Here is a 19768-nt window from a genome sequence, read left to right as displayed (position 1 = left end):
TCCAATTTACAGTTAGCTTAGAAAGTAGAATCGATAAAAATGTGCGTGTTATATTTCGAGTCGTTTTCGAAAGTTTAGAACAACTTTAGGTCTTTGATCCTTCGAATCTGAAATCTCTCGGTTAAATTCTCGCGCTTGAATATCTTAATTAGAAGTTTAAATTAATCGAATTTGAGATGCACAAGATTCTTTGTGGTTAGATCACGAGGACATTTGATTAATCAATCGTTTTTCTACGTGTTATAAGAAAATATTAATTATATACAAAGAATGTAAAGGAGCAGAGGTTTCATTCGAAGAAAAGATTGCTTCGAATGTAATAAACGTCTAAACGGAATCAAATCGGGAAATAACGAATCCTACTTAATCAAAATATGGAACGAAGTTTGGTTTCTTCTAAATCCCGTCAAAGCCGGAAGCATACCATTATATTACGTTTGCAACGCAATTATCCGGACGATACACGATTCTGTCCAGCGCGGAGAATGGAATTTTTGGAAAGAAGCGCGCTTCTTTGATTTCTCCTTGTCCCATTGTGGGTTCCGTCGTACGTAAACGGGCATAAAGCGTTGAAGCAGTGGTGGGCGGACCAACAATCGTTGGTGGGGAAGGGAATCTCTATATTTGTACGTGTGCTAGGCTTGTCTAACATGCGCATACTAACCGCAGACTTAATTGTCTGCCCGTTTGTGCGCGTCCAATTCGCACACGGCGTGTCTTATCGTATGCATTTAGGCCGGCGTCCCAACCTTCGTTAACGATCGCTGCAAATGCAGATTTTTTTTCCTTTTTGCTCGAGATGAAAAACAAGGACGTGCCTTCACGCCAAGAATTTCCCACCGAGCTTCTTTCCTTCCTTGCTTCCTTCCTTCCTTCCTTACCTACTTCGTCGGGGAAAGCCTAAGTTGATAAGAAGTTTCGAGCAGCGGATAAACAGCGTCAACGTTTCCCTTCGGCGATTTCTCTTATAGCGAGAACTGGAACGAAGATTTTTGCCTACGATCTATTTTGAATTAATCAAGGATAAAACAATATCGTTACGAAAAGCGAAGCACGAGTGGAGGTTAAAGGAAAGAAATCGGAAATTGTGCGATGGAAGGAAAGACGAATTCTTTCGAAAGCCTGGGAAAATGAGATCCTTCCGTTTATTTCGCATCTCCGGCACGGAGAATCGCGTTTATTCTTCCTTCTTTTTCCTCCCTTTTTCTCGTTCGCCCTTCCATCGATATCTCTCGATTCTTCGCCGCGCTTTGCTCCCTTTGTTTAATTTCCGTGAAAATCCTCCCCCGCGATCGAATTCCTTTTAATATTAAAAAGCTAAAAAGCGTCGAAACTCGGACGATGAACTTGAAAAATGTTTTTTCGATGGAGAGATCGAATTATCTTATCGCGGGGCAAACAATTTTTCAAACGAGAGAAAGAAAATTAAAAGTTATTTGGGAGAAATTTGGGAGTCTACGTACGGAATTTTTAGATTTCGAGTATTTCGAGCGAAAGAAACCGCCCGTCATTTTTCAACCAACGATAACCAACGATGTTATTACACGCGCTACTTTTTCTACTAATAATAGTATTTTTCATAACGAGTTTTAATAAAAACCAACTTCGTTATCCCTCGATAAAGCGAATCTTGGTCTGAAATCTCTCTTGGAATACTCAAGGCCTCCTCGAGTATGTATTTTTAGATTATTTGATAGATGTAATCTCGATCGAAGTTATACGCGAACGGTGGATTAAAATTAATGGTGTACGAAGGAACAACCTTGGGAATCGGTCCGTTTTACAACAACATTTATCCACGAATTTCACACAGTGCACTTTAGTAATATAAATAATTCGTGAAATAAATCGCGAATCTGCGCCACTTCGATAAAGAATGATAATTCGCGCGTGACGCGAACCTATTAATGCCCGATGTACCAATTAATTTCTATTCCTGTTACAACGATCGTAAGCTTGAATTTAAATCTACGTTTAAAATTAACTTTTAAAGTAACTTGTTTCGATCGATCTTTTCTTAATATAATTTTTCTTAGTATCGCTTGATCGTCTTTTTTGTTTTTTTCAACTTTTGATTAAGAATAATCGAGTCAAAAGCTACGTTTCCTTCTCGATTTGCGTTACGTTTCGGTGTTGACTTTACTTTCGAGTAGAAAGACGTGGAAAAATGGAGGAGAAAAAAGAAAAGATTCCGAATTATAAGTGAAAATTCGGACGAGAATCGTTTCGAACGAGTAGCAAGTTCTCCAGGGTCTCATTTATTCTTGCGCGCTGTTGGTAAGAATCAACGCTAAACATTCTTGCAAAAATTCGTCCTTTATCGCGAGCTGTTCACCGTTCGGGGATTAATTATAATGGCCCTGAACGGACAAAAATACGCGTTCCGTGGTTGTTGCCGCAACCGAGCAAAGCCTTTTCGAGCTACGTTTCTTTCATTCCCTCCTTTTGTCTCCACCTTTCTTTTTCCACTCTTTTCAAATCCATTCGCGTTTTAAAAACTCGGCGAAATTCCTTTCCAAATCTTTTCCAGCCTTCCGTCCAACACCGATTCCGTTCGATTCGTTTCTAAAACGATGGTAAAAAATGCCCAACACCGATTTCGATCTCGAAGCGAATCGAACGGAATACGACGGAAAAGATGGAGCGTATTTTTGGATGCGCGTCGATTAGCCGTCCGACGAAATTAACGCGCGTTCGCTTTTATCCCTCGAGCGTTTAGCTGGATGTTTTCGCGCAGCAGAGAGCCCCGCTGTCTGGCCCTGTAATCTCTTGGCACCGACCAACCTTGGATCGTCTGCGTTCGTTGCGACGTAACTATAATTCGGGTATGACCCGTTGGCGCAACCCCGTTGACAGTCGTTATACCATTGGTCACGTGCCAAACGTATGGGGCAAAAGGTTCCTCCAAACTCGTTCATTTTCCACGCCTTGCTTAACTTCGCCCAATGTCTAAACGTAACGGTCCACTCCTTTCCGTCCATCCTACGTTTATTTCCTTTCTTCTTCTTCTTTTCTCCCACCAGCCCATCTCGATCTACCACGACCGGACCGTTTATATAAACGCTTGGAAAAGGTGAGTGTAAATTACAGCTCGTTACTCCACCGGGAGGTTTCGAGAACGAGATAAAAACGAAGCGTACATAGTTGTGGGTCAACCTGTCGCTTATTAGCTTGGCACGTGTTGGTAATTGTGCCAGCAGTTTGGATTTAAAAATTCCTTCCTTGGCAAGGATAATCGGATATTAAAACACTTTCGGTAAAAAAAAAAAAGGAGAGAAAAATTATAATACTCGAAAGTGTGCGGGTATCGAACATTGTATTCAATTCTCGCAATATCGTTGATGTTATTAGACGTCGACTACTTTTATGGAAACTCTTGAAGCTTTGACGAAGCATCGATCGATAAATCAAAATTCGTTTAAATTGGGACAACCCGTTTCTTTCGATTCGTTTCAATTGATGCGAAGAGCTCGAAACACGGTCGGAGAGAAGCGTTCGTACGAGCGAGGAAAATTTGTGGATTTAAATCGAAAGTAGCGAGTCGTTATCGCGTCGGAACGATCGGTATCTCTGAATAAAATTGGCCGCAGAACGTATCTACTGAGTTCGTTACGGTACGAAAGCACCAGGTATTGGTTCGAATTTAACGTCGGCCGATCGATCGTCTTAGACGCGTCGTGGACACGCGGCGAAGAGAGAAATGCTGGAAACCTTTTTTTCGGACGACGATTCCGCTACTGTCCGTGACAAGCTTTTTCGTGGAAAAATTTGTTTGACGAAGACAAGAAGGGAAGTGGCGCGGTAATAAAATGGAAATCGGAATCGTAGCTGTTCCGCCGTCGCGTTACAAGTTTGTTCGTGGCGTTGTTATTAAAAAATTCACGTTCCAGTGGTTGGGCGAAGCTTAAAGGTTGAGGGAGAGGCGGCGATAAATTGTCCCACTTTGGATTTATTTGTTCGAAAGAGAAGACCTTGCCGGATCGAGGTCGACTCCGGAAAAGCTCGTGGAAAAGAGAAGAAGTTTTGGAAGAGAACGGGATAAAGAATCGTAACCCGATGCGATCGTCTCTCGTTCATATTTTATCTGCATATCCCGGTTGTTGGCTCGGCCGGAAAGAATGGTTACCTAATGACGGAGAAAATGCGCAGCGAAACGAGGCAGAAGTTTCGGTCCAACCTCTTTTTAAATCAACCGTAAAATTTCTTCCTACTGCGTCGTAACGAGTTCTAATTATCAAACAACGAGTTATCGCGTACGTACGCGAGGGGGGAGGAGGAGAAAGGAAATAAGCAATGACGGATCATTAAGAAGGACGAAATTTCCGATTTAACGATTTAAATTCGAGGATGGGAAGGAATAAGAATTTCGAGAGAATCGTAATATCGCGTTTCTTTTTATTAGCTAATAAAGACTCATTATAGCGAGGTATACCGAGGCTGTTCTAACAAGGCCTTTGCCAAAATATTCGCTTTCTATCGAAATTGGCGATCTATTCGCGTCGTAGGCGCCACGGGATGAATATTTCTTTCGAGCTTATCTCTCGTGTACGCTATCGTTTTCTTTTTTCTTCCCTGTGTGTTCTTTCAGAGCTACGTGTCATCGTAAAAATTGATAAGAGAAATGGAAAATTTGTTGTGCTTCGGATAAGCCACTTCTTTCGATTCGTCGTCGGTCGATACGAATTATTAAAAAGCGTTATATGCGATATTTTTCTCATATTCTCCAGTTAGATTAGAACGCGAAAAAGAGAAAGACATCGTAAACCTTTTTATATAAGGAATACGCAGGAATCTCGAAGTTAACTTTCTAATTTTCATTCTCCGTTTTAAGATCGAATCGAGATTTCAAGAATCAAAAGTTTTCAAAGTTTCGTCGAGAGTTTATCTTTAGTTATTTTAACGTGTAACGCGGAAATGAGAAGTTCGAACTTGAACAATTTTACGGTTAAAAAGTTCGGATCGCTATCGAATCTGAAACTTTTCGATCGAAAAGAAGATTATAAAAGTCCGGATGATCGAACGCTTCGCACGGAATTATTTCCTATAGTCTTTCTTTTTTTCTTTCTTTCTTTTTCAATCGTTATCGATCGTCTACGTTCTATTATTTTGTTAAGAAACGATCAAATTTCTTACGCGTCTATTTCTCGAGTAAAAGATGTAAAAAAAACGAAAAAGAAAGGAAGAAAAAGGGAAGCATAAAAAACACATTAAAACGTACAAATTATTATTCATTCGCATTTGCACGAAAAACGGATTGGAGAATATTTGTAGTGTCATTAGGGAAGGAAAGAAAAAAAAGTACGTCCAACACGATCGATTTAGCAATCTTTGCAACGTGCGCGGTACTTAAAGGTCGCGCGATATCGGCGTGAAAATGAAAAGGCCTGGAAGGTAGCCGGAAAGCGTACATTAGCACGCGTATCGCTTAATTGCGTAAAGTATAAAATAGAGAGGGAACGAGGGAGATCCACGGCGATGATAATTAGAGTTTGTGCGACGAAGCGAGTTGAAATTTCACCTCTCTCCCCCCCTCCCTCGCGCACCAGCCGAGTCGAAAGAAATATCTCGCCTTCGAATCGCGCGCGATATTTCTTCGACCGCGTAATTAATAGGCCAACTATTACTAACGCGTTGAAAACGAACGAGCCGAGATACGCGCGACGAAGGACAAAACGAATCGACGCGAATTCGTATTTCGACCGATCGGATGAAAGAAATCTATCTATTCTTGAATTACGTCCATCCACGATTCACCGCTTTTCGTTTATCGCCGCAAGAAATCTTAGGGAGTGTATATATCGATTCGAATCAACAGATACGCGACAAATTTCAGTGGATAGGTGGTAACGAAAGATAGCGGAAGCGGGGGTAACTTACGATTGGCGTTAGCTACTGCGACGTGCATTTAATCTATCGTCGCGCGACGGTGTAATTAATGGGAAAATATGAGAGCACGAGCGACATCGATACCCTCTCTCTCTCTCTCTCTCTCTTCATTGTCATCACGCGCTCACGATTGCCCGCTCTCACGATATACAATATTTATCGCGCGCACGTCACGATTTACGGGTCGCAATGATATCTCGCGTTGCTGGATATTCGGACAAAAAAACGTCGAACGTCGTTTTTCCCCCTCCGCGATTTCTTTTTATCGTGCCAGAGGCTCGTTCGTTACATTTATGGTCACGACCGAAAAACGATGGATCGATCAATCTGCCACAATTTATGTTAAAAGCATTGAATCGAATGGAGCTTATAACGCGACTTATTTCTTTCTTTTTTTTTTCTTTTTTTTTTTTTTTTCGTAGCCGACGTAGAATTTATTGGGCTCGGACGAGACCATTTTTCTCCTCTTCTTTTCGATTCAAAAGTTGGGCGAGGAAAAAAAATTGGCCGATGATTGGTTACTCATTGCTTGTTGTTTAAATCAAATTTTTCAGCACTCGGTTACCAAACGAAACGTATCTTTTCCTTTTTTTCCTTTTCCTGCAAAATCGCAAAATACACACGTGCATTATAATTTCGTTAGCGAAATGCTCGAAACGTAAACAAAATCCAGAGAGAGTACGAAATATAAGGAAATATCGCTCGTAAAAAATTCTACCCGTTAATTCCGCCACGCTTATTATTATTAAAGCCACTCTTAGACAAAGACACGCACAAGGTGACTCGATATTTTCGTTTCGAATAGTCGGCGCGTTTCATTCGACTTTTATTCACGGGACGACGTGCCGCTTATTATCTTTTCACCGAGATCGTGGCCGCGGCTAAGTGCACGATAAAAGGCGGCCTCGCGGCGAAAGGCAATAAGTGAGCGGCACGGGCTACGTATATCTTGTCACGATACACAGCAACGCTTTGCCGCCGGCCAATAAATGCGGCGGCCCCCGTACGGCCAACAACACGACACGGCTCTTAATCCTAGAAATTCCCAGCTGACTTTCTCCTCGGTTACCCCCCTCTGTACCGCCACGATCCACTCTTATTGTTATTTCTTTTACAGGTATCGAGATTCTCCCCGAGGATTTCAAATTGTGCCGCGACACCTGCCGAATTCAATTTTCTTTTTCCATTAATGTTCCTCCCTTCCTTCTTTTTCCATCGTTTCATTCGCGTGATCCCTTGCGATCGGTCAACACCATCGATCTCTCCTCCTTTCTTTCGATTTTAGGCTCGATTCGATCGCTTATCGCGAGATAAGGCAGAAGGAGTTAGAAATAATCTCGATTCTAATTTACTTGGGAAGGAGGCGAGATATACATATGCGAGGATTTTAATTTTGAATCGATCAAATATCATATTTATTAAAATAGTTATTAAAAGTTATTTCTGACTGATTCAAAACAGACTATGCGTTTTATGTAAATTACGTTTTTACTTATTAAAAGGTGCACATGAATTCCGCGATACGATAGCATTAAATTTAAATTAACTTAAAAGATAAAAAATTGGCTCGAACGATATTTTATAACAATTTTAGTTTCGAATTTTATTCGAAGGCGGATTTAAAATTGATACGTTACTACCAAGTGATAGTACATTTCAACTTGTTTTTATCGACAAAATTTTAATCGTGTAATTAATTCATTTCATATTCTGTGTCGAAACGGGGTATACATTTAACGAAATATCGCAGCGTTTATTCTATAGCGTTAAATATTAATATTCATAGTGTCGTTTTAAAATTAAGGCATTTGTAGAATTAAATCGTATTCGATCGAAAATTTTATTTCGTTCTCGCGATATTAAAATTTTTTTTAAAGAAAGCGATAAATTTCGTTTACCGATAAATTCTTAATCGGACGAGACACGTATTCGCTTCCAAGAGATTTTATAATCTTACTTACTTTATTAGGCGACGTTATATGGCGTCTTACGTACTTTATTAGTATGCGTGATATATTTACGAGGTAATTAAACAGGTAATTGACGCGATACGAAACAAGTTTAATCATTACGCATTATATATCTACTCACGATCCGACTCAATGAGTAATTATTTTACCTTGGTAAATTCAAGAGGTATTCGTTTAATTAGATTACCACGTACACAATTTTTATACCTTTATACGATTTAAAATACTGAATAAATTTTTCCTCCGTTTCGATATAAATAATTTTTTTACTCCGCGAATAATTCGCGAGAATTACCAACGTTTCGAATGATACGAAACACGAGGATACGCATATATCGGAGGTGCGTGTTCCTATTCCCAGATTCCGATGTATTATCGCAGGTCGACGGGCGAGATTAAGATTAAGACATTAAGATTTTCGAGGCTCGAAAAGCTGGAGGATCTTGAGATCATCTCGTTTCTATTCATTACGATCCGATCGCGTTCCATTTTTATCTTCCTTCGATCTTTATTTCGCGATATTATGCGTTTTTTTCAATCCAATCTCTCCCTCTTCTCATTTTTCATCCCATTCGCGAAAACCGCGAAGAAAAGAGGAAAAAAAGGAAGGATGGAAAGGTAAAATGGAATTATCAGCGGAGGGATGAAGCGGCGATTACGGATCTTAACGCGAATTCAGCGCGAGGCAGACACCTCTCCGGATAATTCGATATTACCGTTCGATTCTCAGTATTTCCGTACAAGCCCGGAGTTAATCCGATTTTGCATCGACGAGATTGCGTCGTCTAGCCGGAAATTCGTCAGGGCACTCTTCCGCTCGAATCTCACGGATCGGGACAATCCAGCGTAAACATTGTCGCCAACGCCATTAATTGTTTCCCATCCTATTCGCGCTATTTTATAATTAGATTTCCCATGCTCCAAAGGATCGTGTTCTCGTTTAATCGAATTTGTTTTAATTACGCGTCGGCTCTCCATCATTTAACGAAAGGAGGATACATCGTATCATCAAATATATATTATTTTCCTATGATTTCGTTTTCAGTTGTTATTATAGTTTATTTAGTTTCCTGATATTTGTTTTTCGATGACGAGATCGCAATGGATTTTCTTTTTTTTTTTTTTTCTTATATATGTATATGCATAGCCAATTGTATTTCGAAAACGCTCGAGTTAAAGCAAACATTTGAAATTTATTTATGTTTTTCGAAAAGGGTCAAAGATGTATAAAATGAAGGAAATATACGATTGACGCGCGTCCACAAATCTAGTTTGACGAAGAGATATAGGCGGATTATTTTATTTTCAAAGTTTCGGGTAAACCGTGTCACGATGCGTCGTGTACGATGATTCCCGATGGAAAAATTTGTGAAAATTTATGGAATTTCGGTCCATCTTCGATTAGAATATCTCTCGTCGAAACGCGTATTGAAAGTTCGATTTGAAATAAATAAATACATCGAACTCTGTCATTTTCGTACGTTTCGTACGACTTTAAACGATTGCGATTAAATGAATATTTATAAGATACATAAATACAGAGATGTATATATACATTTTTACAATTTTTATACTGCAAACTCGATCTTAGTTACGTTTCGACGTTGAGGATCAGAGTTGAATTTTTATTAATTTCGACGAATTTCTCGCATTTTGATACCATAAATTCGACTTACGAACGATTCGTTATTGGAGATTAAAAATTGAGAAGCGGTAGATACGCGCGTGAAAAATTAGGATGACTATCGATCGTCGGAGCGTTCGTTATTTTCTCTTTTTGGTCGATCCGCCTCGGTTTCGTTTCTTTTATCAACCTACTTTTCGGGACTGTTATTTATTTAAAAAGTGGCGCGTAAAATTTCTCGTCTCGTTGCAATCCCCTCTCCCTTTTTCTTTTTTTCATCTGGAAAGGAGACAAGGTGGATGTTCGGTACGATGAAAAGGTGAAAACACATTGGTGTTACGTTCCAAAATTGGTGAAAAAACCCATTGCTTTCGCGTTTGTCTGCGAAACTTGTTATCAATCGAGCGCCAAGTCGAGAGACGCGGATAAAATTAGACAGCGAAAAGAAACGGCGTTTTAACGAGGTGTTCGTTGACCCGGAACACCAAATGCCACGGAAGGTTAGGCGATCCTTTTTACCCACGGCGTTTCTTCCACGGATTATCGGGCGAAAAAAACGTAAAAAATCAGGATTTTACGTTCGACGATTAACAATGATTCGAGCAACAAGCGCGAATATCTCGTTAACTCGGCAAAAACGAATTCTCCCCGTATCGCGCGGAAACACGCGTTTGCCTAAAATCTGTGTCGCGATCGATAATTTTAAGAGTCGGTGCGCGAAAGCAATTTGCCCAACGACTTTCTCTGCAAACGACCATTAGTCGGACGATAGATCGCGGTTTCAACGTGAACGTTCGTTAGAAACGTGACCGCTCCAAAATCTCCCCGTTTCTCCGTTTCAAACGATAAATCGGGGAAAACGGAGGGAGGTTTTTAATTTTTTATATCCGACGTTCGGTTTTCCGAAAGAAAGAGAAGAAGGTAAGAGCGAAACGAGTCGGTGAGATTACGTAAGGGGAATTGGTCCGTGGATTTAGAAACGACCGGTATCTCGCGTTCTCGATCAGCGTATTCTACGCACACGCGGCCTACTCTCTTGCTTTTATTAGCGAATGGACGAATCGAGCGATCGGTCTACGAACGGGATACAAAAAGGTCGGGGAGAAGAGTGGATTTCGATCGCTCGTCGTCTCGTCGACGAGGCGGGGTTGAGGACGATAAGATCTCCTCCCGTCGGTAGGTGGTCCGATGACGTGGCCGATCGCAAAGGCCACGAGCTCGCGCTATTTCGAGGAGGGAGTAGATTTTCGCCGGCTTGGACGCCAGAAAATATCCCCGTAAACCGGCCAGTAAAACGGTTATCGAAACGAAAGCTGGAGTCACGCAGACTTTGCGCGACCTCGAAGATAATACGGTTCTAGCTATTGCATCCGAGGCGATGAATCACGGATAGACGGAATCAAGGCTGTTTCGAAAGATCGATACCACTCGGCCGGGATTTCTCGTATTTTTAGACAGCCTTTTGGACCATTTGCATTCTATCCTTCCCTCGATAGAGCGGTTCGTTGCTTCGTGCTGGTTCGTGATGGTTCGAGGTTACGCGCTCCTTTCCGATCAAACTTTTTCTTCCCATATAGTATGTACAGTAGCTACAGCCCTCCTTTTTACGCTACGTCACGTCGAACGAACGAGCCAACAGAAACGAAAAACAGATTATCATCGTTTTCCTCGATCAAATTTCAAATTTAATCTCTCTCTCTCTCTCGATATTCGCTCAACACCTCTATCTCGCTCTTTTCGGTCAGGTTCTCGGTTCGGATTTTACAGGTTGTGAAATATGCAAATCCCGACTAGCGTATCGCACCAACGGATTTCTCTTCGGCAAAGCTAGAAAAGCTACGCGGCATTCCCTAGTAGTAGACCAGCTTAAACGAATTCGTTCTCCGTATACCTATCTACCTACCTGCTGCTGGAACCGCAAAGATTTAGCGCGCTCTTGCGATGCCTTCACCCTTCGATCGATAGCGGCCGCCTCTCTCACCCTGGATTCGGGTGCAACGCGAAATTCCCACCTTTCCTCGCGCTCCGTCGATATCGCGTTAACGTTCGTTCCATCCATCCTTCGATCATCGCGTTTCTTTTTCTTCAATCGAAATATCGACGCGGATTCGTCATTCGTGAAATCTTTGCGTCCGTTAAACCGCCAAGGATCAAAGGAATTTTACTTAACTTTCGATCTTGTTAAGTTTTCCTTCGAGCCAATTATTTTTCGACCGAAAGTTATATCTTAACTTAGTTAATTACCAAAGAAAGTTGAAATTTCGCAGAGCACGGCGCCCTTCCATCTAATTTTCTTTTAATGGAAATAAGAGTAAATAACGCGCGCGAAATCGTTGTGAAGGTAGTGATGAAACGACGATGTCGTCGAAAGAGAAGAGTGTGTGTTGCGATATCTCGTGATGAGAAGTAATGGAGAGCTTGGTCGGTCGAGCAAAGTTAGCCGTACATAACAAGTAGGTGGTATAGATTTCAATATCTATTAAGCGCATTCGGGTCACGAAGATGTTGCTGGCAACAAGTGTCAGCAACGCTTTCCCAAAATTGGCTTGTATGTAACATCCTGTTCTTTCCACTTAACTTGCTTATTAAAGTGACGACGATCCAACTTTTTACCGCTTTTGTAAAATAAAATAGAAGGGGTGAAATTTCGATCGAGCATCGATATTGAAATTTTTTTCCACGATTCGAGTCGAAGCTAAATCGATCGTGTAAAAATATAATTGTTTCACTGTAATTCTTAACGCTTAAAGCGACGCGAATGAAATTAATCGAAGCGTTGCGTGGAACACGTGCTTTATCGTATCAACTAGCTACTACGCTTCCAACGTGCGTTTCTCGATTCAAAGATCGGATAAAGATCGTCGACTTGAACATCTACGCGGAAAATATGCGGAGGAGAGGAAAAAGGAAAGGGTAGATAGCGAAACGAAATAATAATAATAAGCGACGAGTGGCTCGTTAAATGTTCGATTTAATACACGAGTATATGCAAATGGACCTATACGCGATCTTCCCTGTAAAACGAACGAAGAATCTTGTTAAACTCGAGATCGTTTTCACCCGATTAACTCGATCGTGTCTCGAGTAGAATTCTCAGCCGCATAATTTCGAACAGCAATCACTCTCCGATTGCGACATCTACTTACGTTTCATAATTAGATATTTCGATCTTTAAATTCGAGACGAAGGTTGAGATAGATTCGAAGAAGAAGATATAGAAAAGAAAAAAGACGTATCATAGGGTGACATTTTACAAATTTGGCGACGCACACGAATGATCGCGTCGATATACGCGATCGGTTTTTCACAGCGACGACGAGTCGAGTCGAGTGAAATCGCCATCAATTTTCCCCTGTGCCAAACACGAGAAATCGTCCCCGGCTGGCAGCCGGATCTAGAACGCGAGCGTGTAATCAACGAGGAGGAGGAGGAGGCGGGGAGAATAGGAGCAGTCACCGTGATTTATTCGCGGCGAATTAATATTTACGCGAAGGGTTCCTTTTCTTAGCAGCGTCAATATTTTCGCGCTGGCGTAAATTGAGATTTAATCCCGCTGCATTTCGCGGATTGCGACGCTTCTTCCGTTTCGGCCGAGAAATGACGCTCGTTCGAAACGCTCGCAGAGAAAGAGAATTATAATCGGGCGAATGGGCTCTCGATTAAAAAATTATCTAGGAAGAATTAGAGGGTGGTCGAGTTGCGTAACTCTGATAGAACGAGAGACGAATTTAGGAAGCGAGGAGGAAATGAGGAAGAAGAGGGAAGGAAAGAAGCGTTGCTCGTTCTTTCTTCGAAAGGAAGTTGGCCGATTCTAAACGCAGTTCGAAGTTGCAGGCGACCACGCAAACTTATCGCCGTCGGTTCGATCAGGATCGAACAATGGTCCAAAGTTGATCGCCTCGAGCTCGGTTTAGAACTCGTCGAGCAGCGACTAAGTAGCGGAAAATGAAGCGATGTAACCGACAGTTTTAAGCGGAATTCAAACAAAATTCCCCGTTTTGTCGGCGATTGTGCGAGTTGTTGTTTAACTTGGCGAAAATCGTGCTCATGTTTCCTCCGATGGACGATGGAAGAGGCGCTTTAGATCGTAGGATTTTCGACCGAGAGTTTTCGCTTCGCTTTCGCGAAGGTGTAATTTCATAGAGATGGCGCAAAAACGGAAAAGCGCAATTTCAATCGCGTGCGTTTTCCAATATTTTCTCTTTCTCGATTTTACGTCGAAGGTAGTAGATTGGTTTTAATCGCGCGAATGTCTAAATAATTAAGGGATGTTTTCGAACGTTCGATAAACATCTGTAACAAAGCGGGGGAACGAGAGATCGTCGCGAACTTTTTCCCAGAGCTGAAGTACGTGTATACGCGGGATCGATACTCGATGTTCCCTCGCATAAACCGGTTGAAACAGTTGTAAAAAGGATATCGCGAGGATAAGGACGCGTAAACTTGTTACGGACACGGTCCCAGCCAATACGAAACACCGAGCATAAAAAGTTTGCGAGCCACGCGGTGTCATAAATCGATTGACCTCGACCCTTGCCAGCTGCGGATGGATGAAAAAGATCTTTCGCCTCGAAACGTTTAAACGGAATTTTAATCTCTTCTCGACCAATTTTCTCACTTACGCGTCGCGACACCGTCAATTCTCTCTTTTCTCTTCTTTTACCACGATCTTCTAAAAGCACAATTTTCCGCCTTTCCACTCCTGTGGATCGAAGCAAAGGGAAATTCATCCGATTGATTCCTGCCCCCTCAACGAAAGAAATTGGCGCACTTGTATCAACTTATAGTAATAATAATCTAAGCTTCTATAAGCTTCTAATCTAAGTTTCTCGGGGGAGTATGAAGAGACGCGCTCGTTGAAATTTGCGAAAGGATGGAGATGGTGCAATCGCAAAAGGAGACGGCGCGTCTCTCTTCCCGCGCTATGAAAGAGCCGTGTCTCTTTTCTCTAAAAACCGGTTTCGAAGACCTCGGCTGAAAATCCGTGCAAATCCATTCAGCCAGGATCTTTTCGAATACGAACTACACTCGTGGCTCGCGATGCGAGTCCGATGTCCATTGCTTTCAGATCGGAATTTTCAGATCCAGGAATACGGATGGACCAACGAAAATGGTAATTATCTCGTTATCTCCGTCGCTACATTCGACGCTGCAATTATAAATTTTTTATAAATATCGCGAACATATGTTTTATTTCTGTCGATGATAATTCGTTCTTTTCTTTTTTTTTTTTTTCTACCCATTTAAGTTTGAATCGTTTTGCGTAAATATACTTAGAAAAATACATGCTGTACTCTATAAATTCCGATAGCACTTTATTCCTCGAAACTTTTCGATGGAAGAGTTCCAAGTTTCACATTCGTCGCTCGAATCTGCTTTCAACAAACAACTTGGACGTTAAAGATTCGAAAACAGATGCGAGGATCTTATGTTTTTATCAATATGGAAATCGAACCAAATTATACTCGTCGTTTCTTCTTGCTACTCTCGTTGTCCATCTCTCGAAAAGAGGCGGTCAAGAGAAATCATAAATCACGGAGAAGCGATAAGGTAATCCGATTTATCGGATTTAATTCCAAATCGGTAAATTTATTCACGCTGTCTTTCCAATTTTTTTTTTTATCCAAAATAGTTGCAGTTTATAAAGTAAAATTCGCTTATCTTTCGCAACGAGTATCGATTACTTTTTCTCGAAGAGAATACCTTTTTCATCGATCACTGTCAGAAGGGAATAAAATTGAAAATATCAAAGTTCACGATATTCGAATTTCGTTTAACCAATTAAAAATTGAAAAATTTGTCGCTTCGATCTTCTCGAAATGGGAGAAAATTTTCGATTCGAAATCCGAGAGATAATTTTTAAACGATCTATATCGGGGGATATTCCGTGATTCGCACGAACGAATCCTGTTCGAAGGGGAAAAGAGATCCAACAAGACGGAAAATGGAAGGATGAGGAAGGTGATCCAACATCGATCGATTCGTTCGACGAGGTATAAAAATCTTTACCGTGGCAGATTGAGAGAATCCCGATCGTCGAACGAAATGTCGCGAGTTGTCAAACTCTGGGATCAATCGTTGCAAGATTCCACCGTATCGATTCTTCGAAAAGATAAAAGATTTGCTTTTCTTATCGCGAACAAGATCGGATGCTGGACCAGAATGTAAAGGAGAGGTCGAACGAAAGATGTTTCGTCGTTGTTTGGGAGGATCGAGTCGAGATCTGAAACCTCGTCTTGCTTTTCTACGAAATGGAAATGTTGAAAAGACGTTGAAACAGCTGCGCCGATATGTCGCGAATCGACCGATCGCACGTTTCATTCGCCATTTTCATCGAGATCGATCGAGAATCCCTCGAAACCGTGATTATTTTATTCCTTCGAGTTTTTCGGTATCTTTCGTCGCTCATCTTGACTTTTTGCATTCTTTCTTGTACTTGCTTTAAAACGGGCTGAATTTTTTCCTGTCGCCGTTTATGTATCGAGGTTGAATATTTTATGCACGAGATGGATCGAACAGTGATAGATGCGAGTGAAATTGGTATTTTTTTCTTTTTAAGCATCTTTTAAGTAACAAAAAAAAGAACGATACGTTTTTGATTCCTGTATCGAAAGATATTTTATAAATAGGCGGAAAGTGATAATTCGTAGGTAAATGAAGCGGGAGATTAATTTGACAAACGGATTTAAATCGAACGAACCTTTGCGAACCTAATACCGTTAAATTGATCGGATTCGAACGATGCTTTGGAATAAATGCAATTCAATGCGATTTAAACAAATTTTTATCTCGCGTTTTAATCTTTTACAAGTATTTTGAAACGTATATATATATATTTTAAAATTCTTTCTACTTTTGAAAAGTATATTAAATAATATCTTTCTACCTTACTAAGACAAAAGATTTTGTTATTTTTAATCTACTCGAGTAAAAAAAAAAATAGAAAGTCTTTTTTCCTGAAATAAATATAAGAGTTTCTTTACGAGAGAGAGAAATCGTCCGACCTACATAAAAGTGTGATCTATTATTAACGCTGTAAGAAGGTCTAAAACAATTAGATGTTCACCTTTCGTGACTGGGAGACTGACACGCGTGCTTTTTATCTTTGATCCGTTTTAAAGTAATTAGGACGATAGAGGGGATATCGTGGATAAAACTAATTTGTAGAAAAATATACGACGCGAGCGACGTCACGTGCGCGAGTGGGAAAGACTTAATCTCTCGTTTACTCGAAATTAGAGGGTACTCGCCTCCCGACGCTTTCGCTCGCTTCTCTCTTTCTCGAGAGTTACTCCACTCTATCTCGGATCGTTTCAGTGGAAGAAGGTGATGGCCCGTACCACGCGCTCGCGACGAAAAATGGCGAACACGACTGATGCTCCCTCGCCCGCGAGCAGCCTTTTGTCGTCCACCACGACAACCCCGTTCACCGGCCCGACATCGACAACCTACTCCACCGAGGGCTATACCTTCAATTACAGCGGCTTGCCCAGCCTAGGTGGCTACTCGTTCGAGGACTTGAATTACACGGAACTGTGGGTGGACGTGTGGAACAGTACGGAGGCCAGTAACGCGACCGAGAGGTTAAATGCCACTGTATTGTCATCGGGAGGAGGCTATTGCGACGAGTGGGAGGCGGCGCAGCACAAACTCTTCCAGGTAAGCTCCGAAATCTGCAATCGATGTACGTTAGAAGGAGAAAAAAGAAATTACAAGTAGAACTCGCGTTGCGAATATTCGTTCTTCAACGAACATAGTTTACAACGCGTTTAATAGAAACGGAATTTTGTGGATAACAATAGAAAGACGTTAGGAAAGTTTATACGAAGGAAATTGGGAGATTCGACCCGCATCGATTTGAGGGACGAACGAAACGCGAACGCGAGATGAGGCATCCTCTTATCGGATATCGACCGAATGAAATTCCATCGAATGTTAAAAACGAATCGTTTACCCTCGCGTGTTTCTTTTCGATTATTATCGGTTTCGACCGGCGAGAGAAGAGGGGGGAAGGTTTGACGAAAGAGTAGAAGCGAGTTACTCCGGGGACGGTCGCTCGAATTTACTCGGCCGATGGATTTTCTCACGAGGAAATCTGTTTCGATTTGCCTTTTACCAGGCGGCGAATCTGTTCTTCGCAGCGGCGTTCCTGGTGCCGCGCTCGTTCAAGGCTTCGGTACTGGCGCTCCGCACCTTTCTCACGGCCGGCTTCATGTTGGCCGCCCTGTGGGCCGGGATCACGATATGCGCGTTGGACGCGATGCTCTGGTGCCTCGCCCTCGGCCTCCTCAACGGCATCCACTCGCTCATACTAGCCTGTCGATTTCTGCCGCCCGCGCTCAGTCCGGAGCTCGCCGAGCTCTATCTCAAACTGTTCAAGCCGTACAAGGTGAGCAAGAAACACTTCCAGGAGCTGGCCAAGGAGGCGAGGATATTGAAGCTGGACTCTGGTCAAACGTACGCGACGGAAGGCGTCACACCTGCCGACGAACGGCTGTCGATACTGTTGCGCGGCAAGTGAGTATCCAACGTCGACACGCTACTCGATCGACCGGCCAACGCAAAATCGATCCCCCACGCCGTTCTTTCCTACCTTTTCCTTCCTACCTCGCTCCCTTCGAAACCAAGCTTAAACTCGTCTTAATTTCAACGAATATTGGAGAATATCTTTATGTGGAAATCTTCGATTACAATTTTTGTTACGTCATGTTTCGTTTCATCCGCGATCGAAGGTCGCAACGATCGATGCGGTTATTTGGAAAAATTCCTACTATATCCGTTAAATTGGGGAGGAAAGTTGGTTGGTTGGTTGGTTGGTTGGTTGGCGATTTCGTAGCGTGGCGCTGTCTAACGTACGGGTTGCGTGGAGCGCAGGCTGAAGGTGACCTGCGACGGGACGCACTTGCACTACATCAAAGCTTATCAGTTCGTGGACTCGCCGGAATGGGAGGCCACGCACGTGAACATCAACGACGTGTTCCAAGTGACGATACGAGCCGAGGAGTCGAGCACCTACATCTGTTGGACCAGGATCAAGTTGCTCAGGGTACTCAGGCATAGGCCCCTGCTCAAGGTCGTCCTCAACACCCTCATCGGTAAGGACATTACGTCCAAGTTGTACGCCCTTAACGAGCAGCTCGCTGGAGTCGCCGCGACCAGTGAGACAACCACGTCGAATCCTTACAGGGGTGTCGCGAGAAGTCTTAGCGTCGACGCTGTAAACACCGAAACTGCCGGAAGAGTACGATCGACGACGTGGAAGGCACAGAGGAGGCACAGTAATCCGCGTAGCGACAGTAAGTCTCTCTTTTCCTAACTTCCAACCAACGCGATTCTTTCTTTCCCTTTTTCCTTTTCCATTCCTTTCCACGCGTATTTCTCTCACCTCGAAAATCGGAGCGACCCGGTACCCGGTTACTACTTGTACGTAGTCCTTTAAATCAAGGAAAGCGCTTAAATCGAATCGATTCTTCTTCCATTTCTGAGAAACTGAAATCGACGATGAGATTTCCGTTTCGAATTTAACTTGGCCGACTCGATAAAAATCTTGGAAACGGCGAGTAGTTGGTTATTATCCGAGTATAACGAGTACGATTCCCGATTTATATCGAGGGATGGGCAACCTCATTTCCATGCAATAACGCAAAAGCTAGCGAAAACCCATATCCGCCACCACCAACTCGGAAACTCGGCGTGATGGAACGAAAACATCAAATTCTTCCCCCTTCTCTTCTCCCAACCCGACCTCTTTCCAATCTCGCAGTCCAATCCCTAAGAGCTTCTTGATTCGAGCTTCGTTTCCCAAAGTAGAAAATAAAACCGAGAAATTTCTCCGCTCGCTCGATCCGCGATGCCGAAATGGACGGACGATTGTCGTGATCCACAGGGAGCTCCCCGTCACGGTACTCGCATCAGTACTGGGCGCCCGTCGTGGCCAATCACTTCCCGCCCACTTCGCCGTTCACCCAAGGCCAGAACCTCGGCTACACGTTACTGCCGCAAGGTGTACAGTTTTCACCACCGCCACGGGCACCCTTCTTCTCGCACCAGCCGTTGACGAGGCAGCGCAGCGGAGGGGCGAGCGGCGACTACACCCTGCTACCTCAAACACCCAAGCTCGAGAGGAAACGGTCGAAAAAGGGGACGAGAGAGGTGAGTCCACGATTCCTCCGCGCGAACGGGGCAGAGGCGAGAGGGAGAGGAAGCGATATCGAGTTAGCCGCCACCACGTGCCCCGAGGCCAAACGACTTTATTCTCGAGCGCGCGCAAAGGGAAGGCAAACGACGG

General features: G+C 42.8%; 1 protein-coding gene across 3 annotated transcripts in view; it reads left to right on the top strand.

The window, feature by feature from the left end:
* The window catches only part of LOC108003721 (blood vessel epicardial substance-like), a 45492-nt gene that overhangs the window by 16960 nt on the left and 8764 nt on the right, over nucleotides 1-19768 (top strand). For 2 of the 3 annotated variants that reach the window (XM_017066174.3, XM_017066173.3), the window contains exons 3-6: nucleotides 16798-17139; nucleotides 17600-17997; nucleotides 18355-18776; nucleotides 19367-19632. In XM_017066174.3, coding sequence (XP_016921663.1) covers nucleotides 16810-17139; nucleotides 17600-17997; nucleotides 18355-18776; nucleotides 19367-19632 — 1416 coding nt within the window. In that variant the 5' untranslated portion in view covers nucleotides 16798-16809. The remainder of the gene's footprint in view (nucleotides 1-16797; nucleotides 17140-17599; nucleotides 17998-18354; nucleotides 18777-19366; nucleotides 19633-19768) is intronic. The other variant, XM_028669649.2, reaches the window with a different exon arrangement.

This window comes from Apis cerana, linkage group LG12 (genome assembly GCF_029169275.1).
Source record: "Apis cerana isolate GH-2021 linkage group LG12, AcerK_1.0, whole genome shotgun sequence".
Lineage (NCBI taxonomy): Eukaryota > Metazoa > Arthropoda > Insecta > Hymenoptera > Apidae > Apis > Apis cerana.
This window is presented reverse-complemented; position numbering and strand designations above follow the sequence as displayed.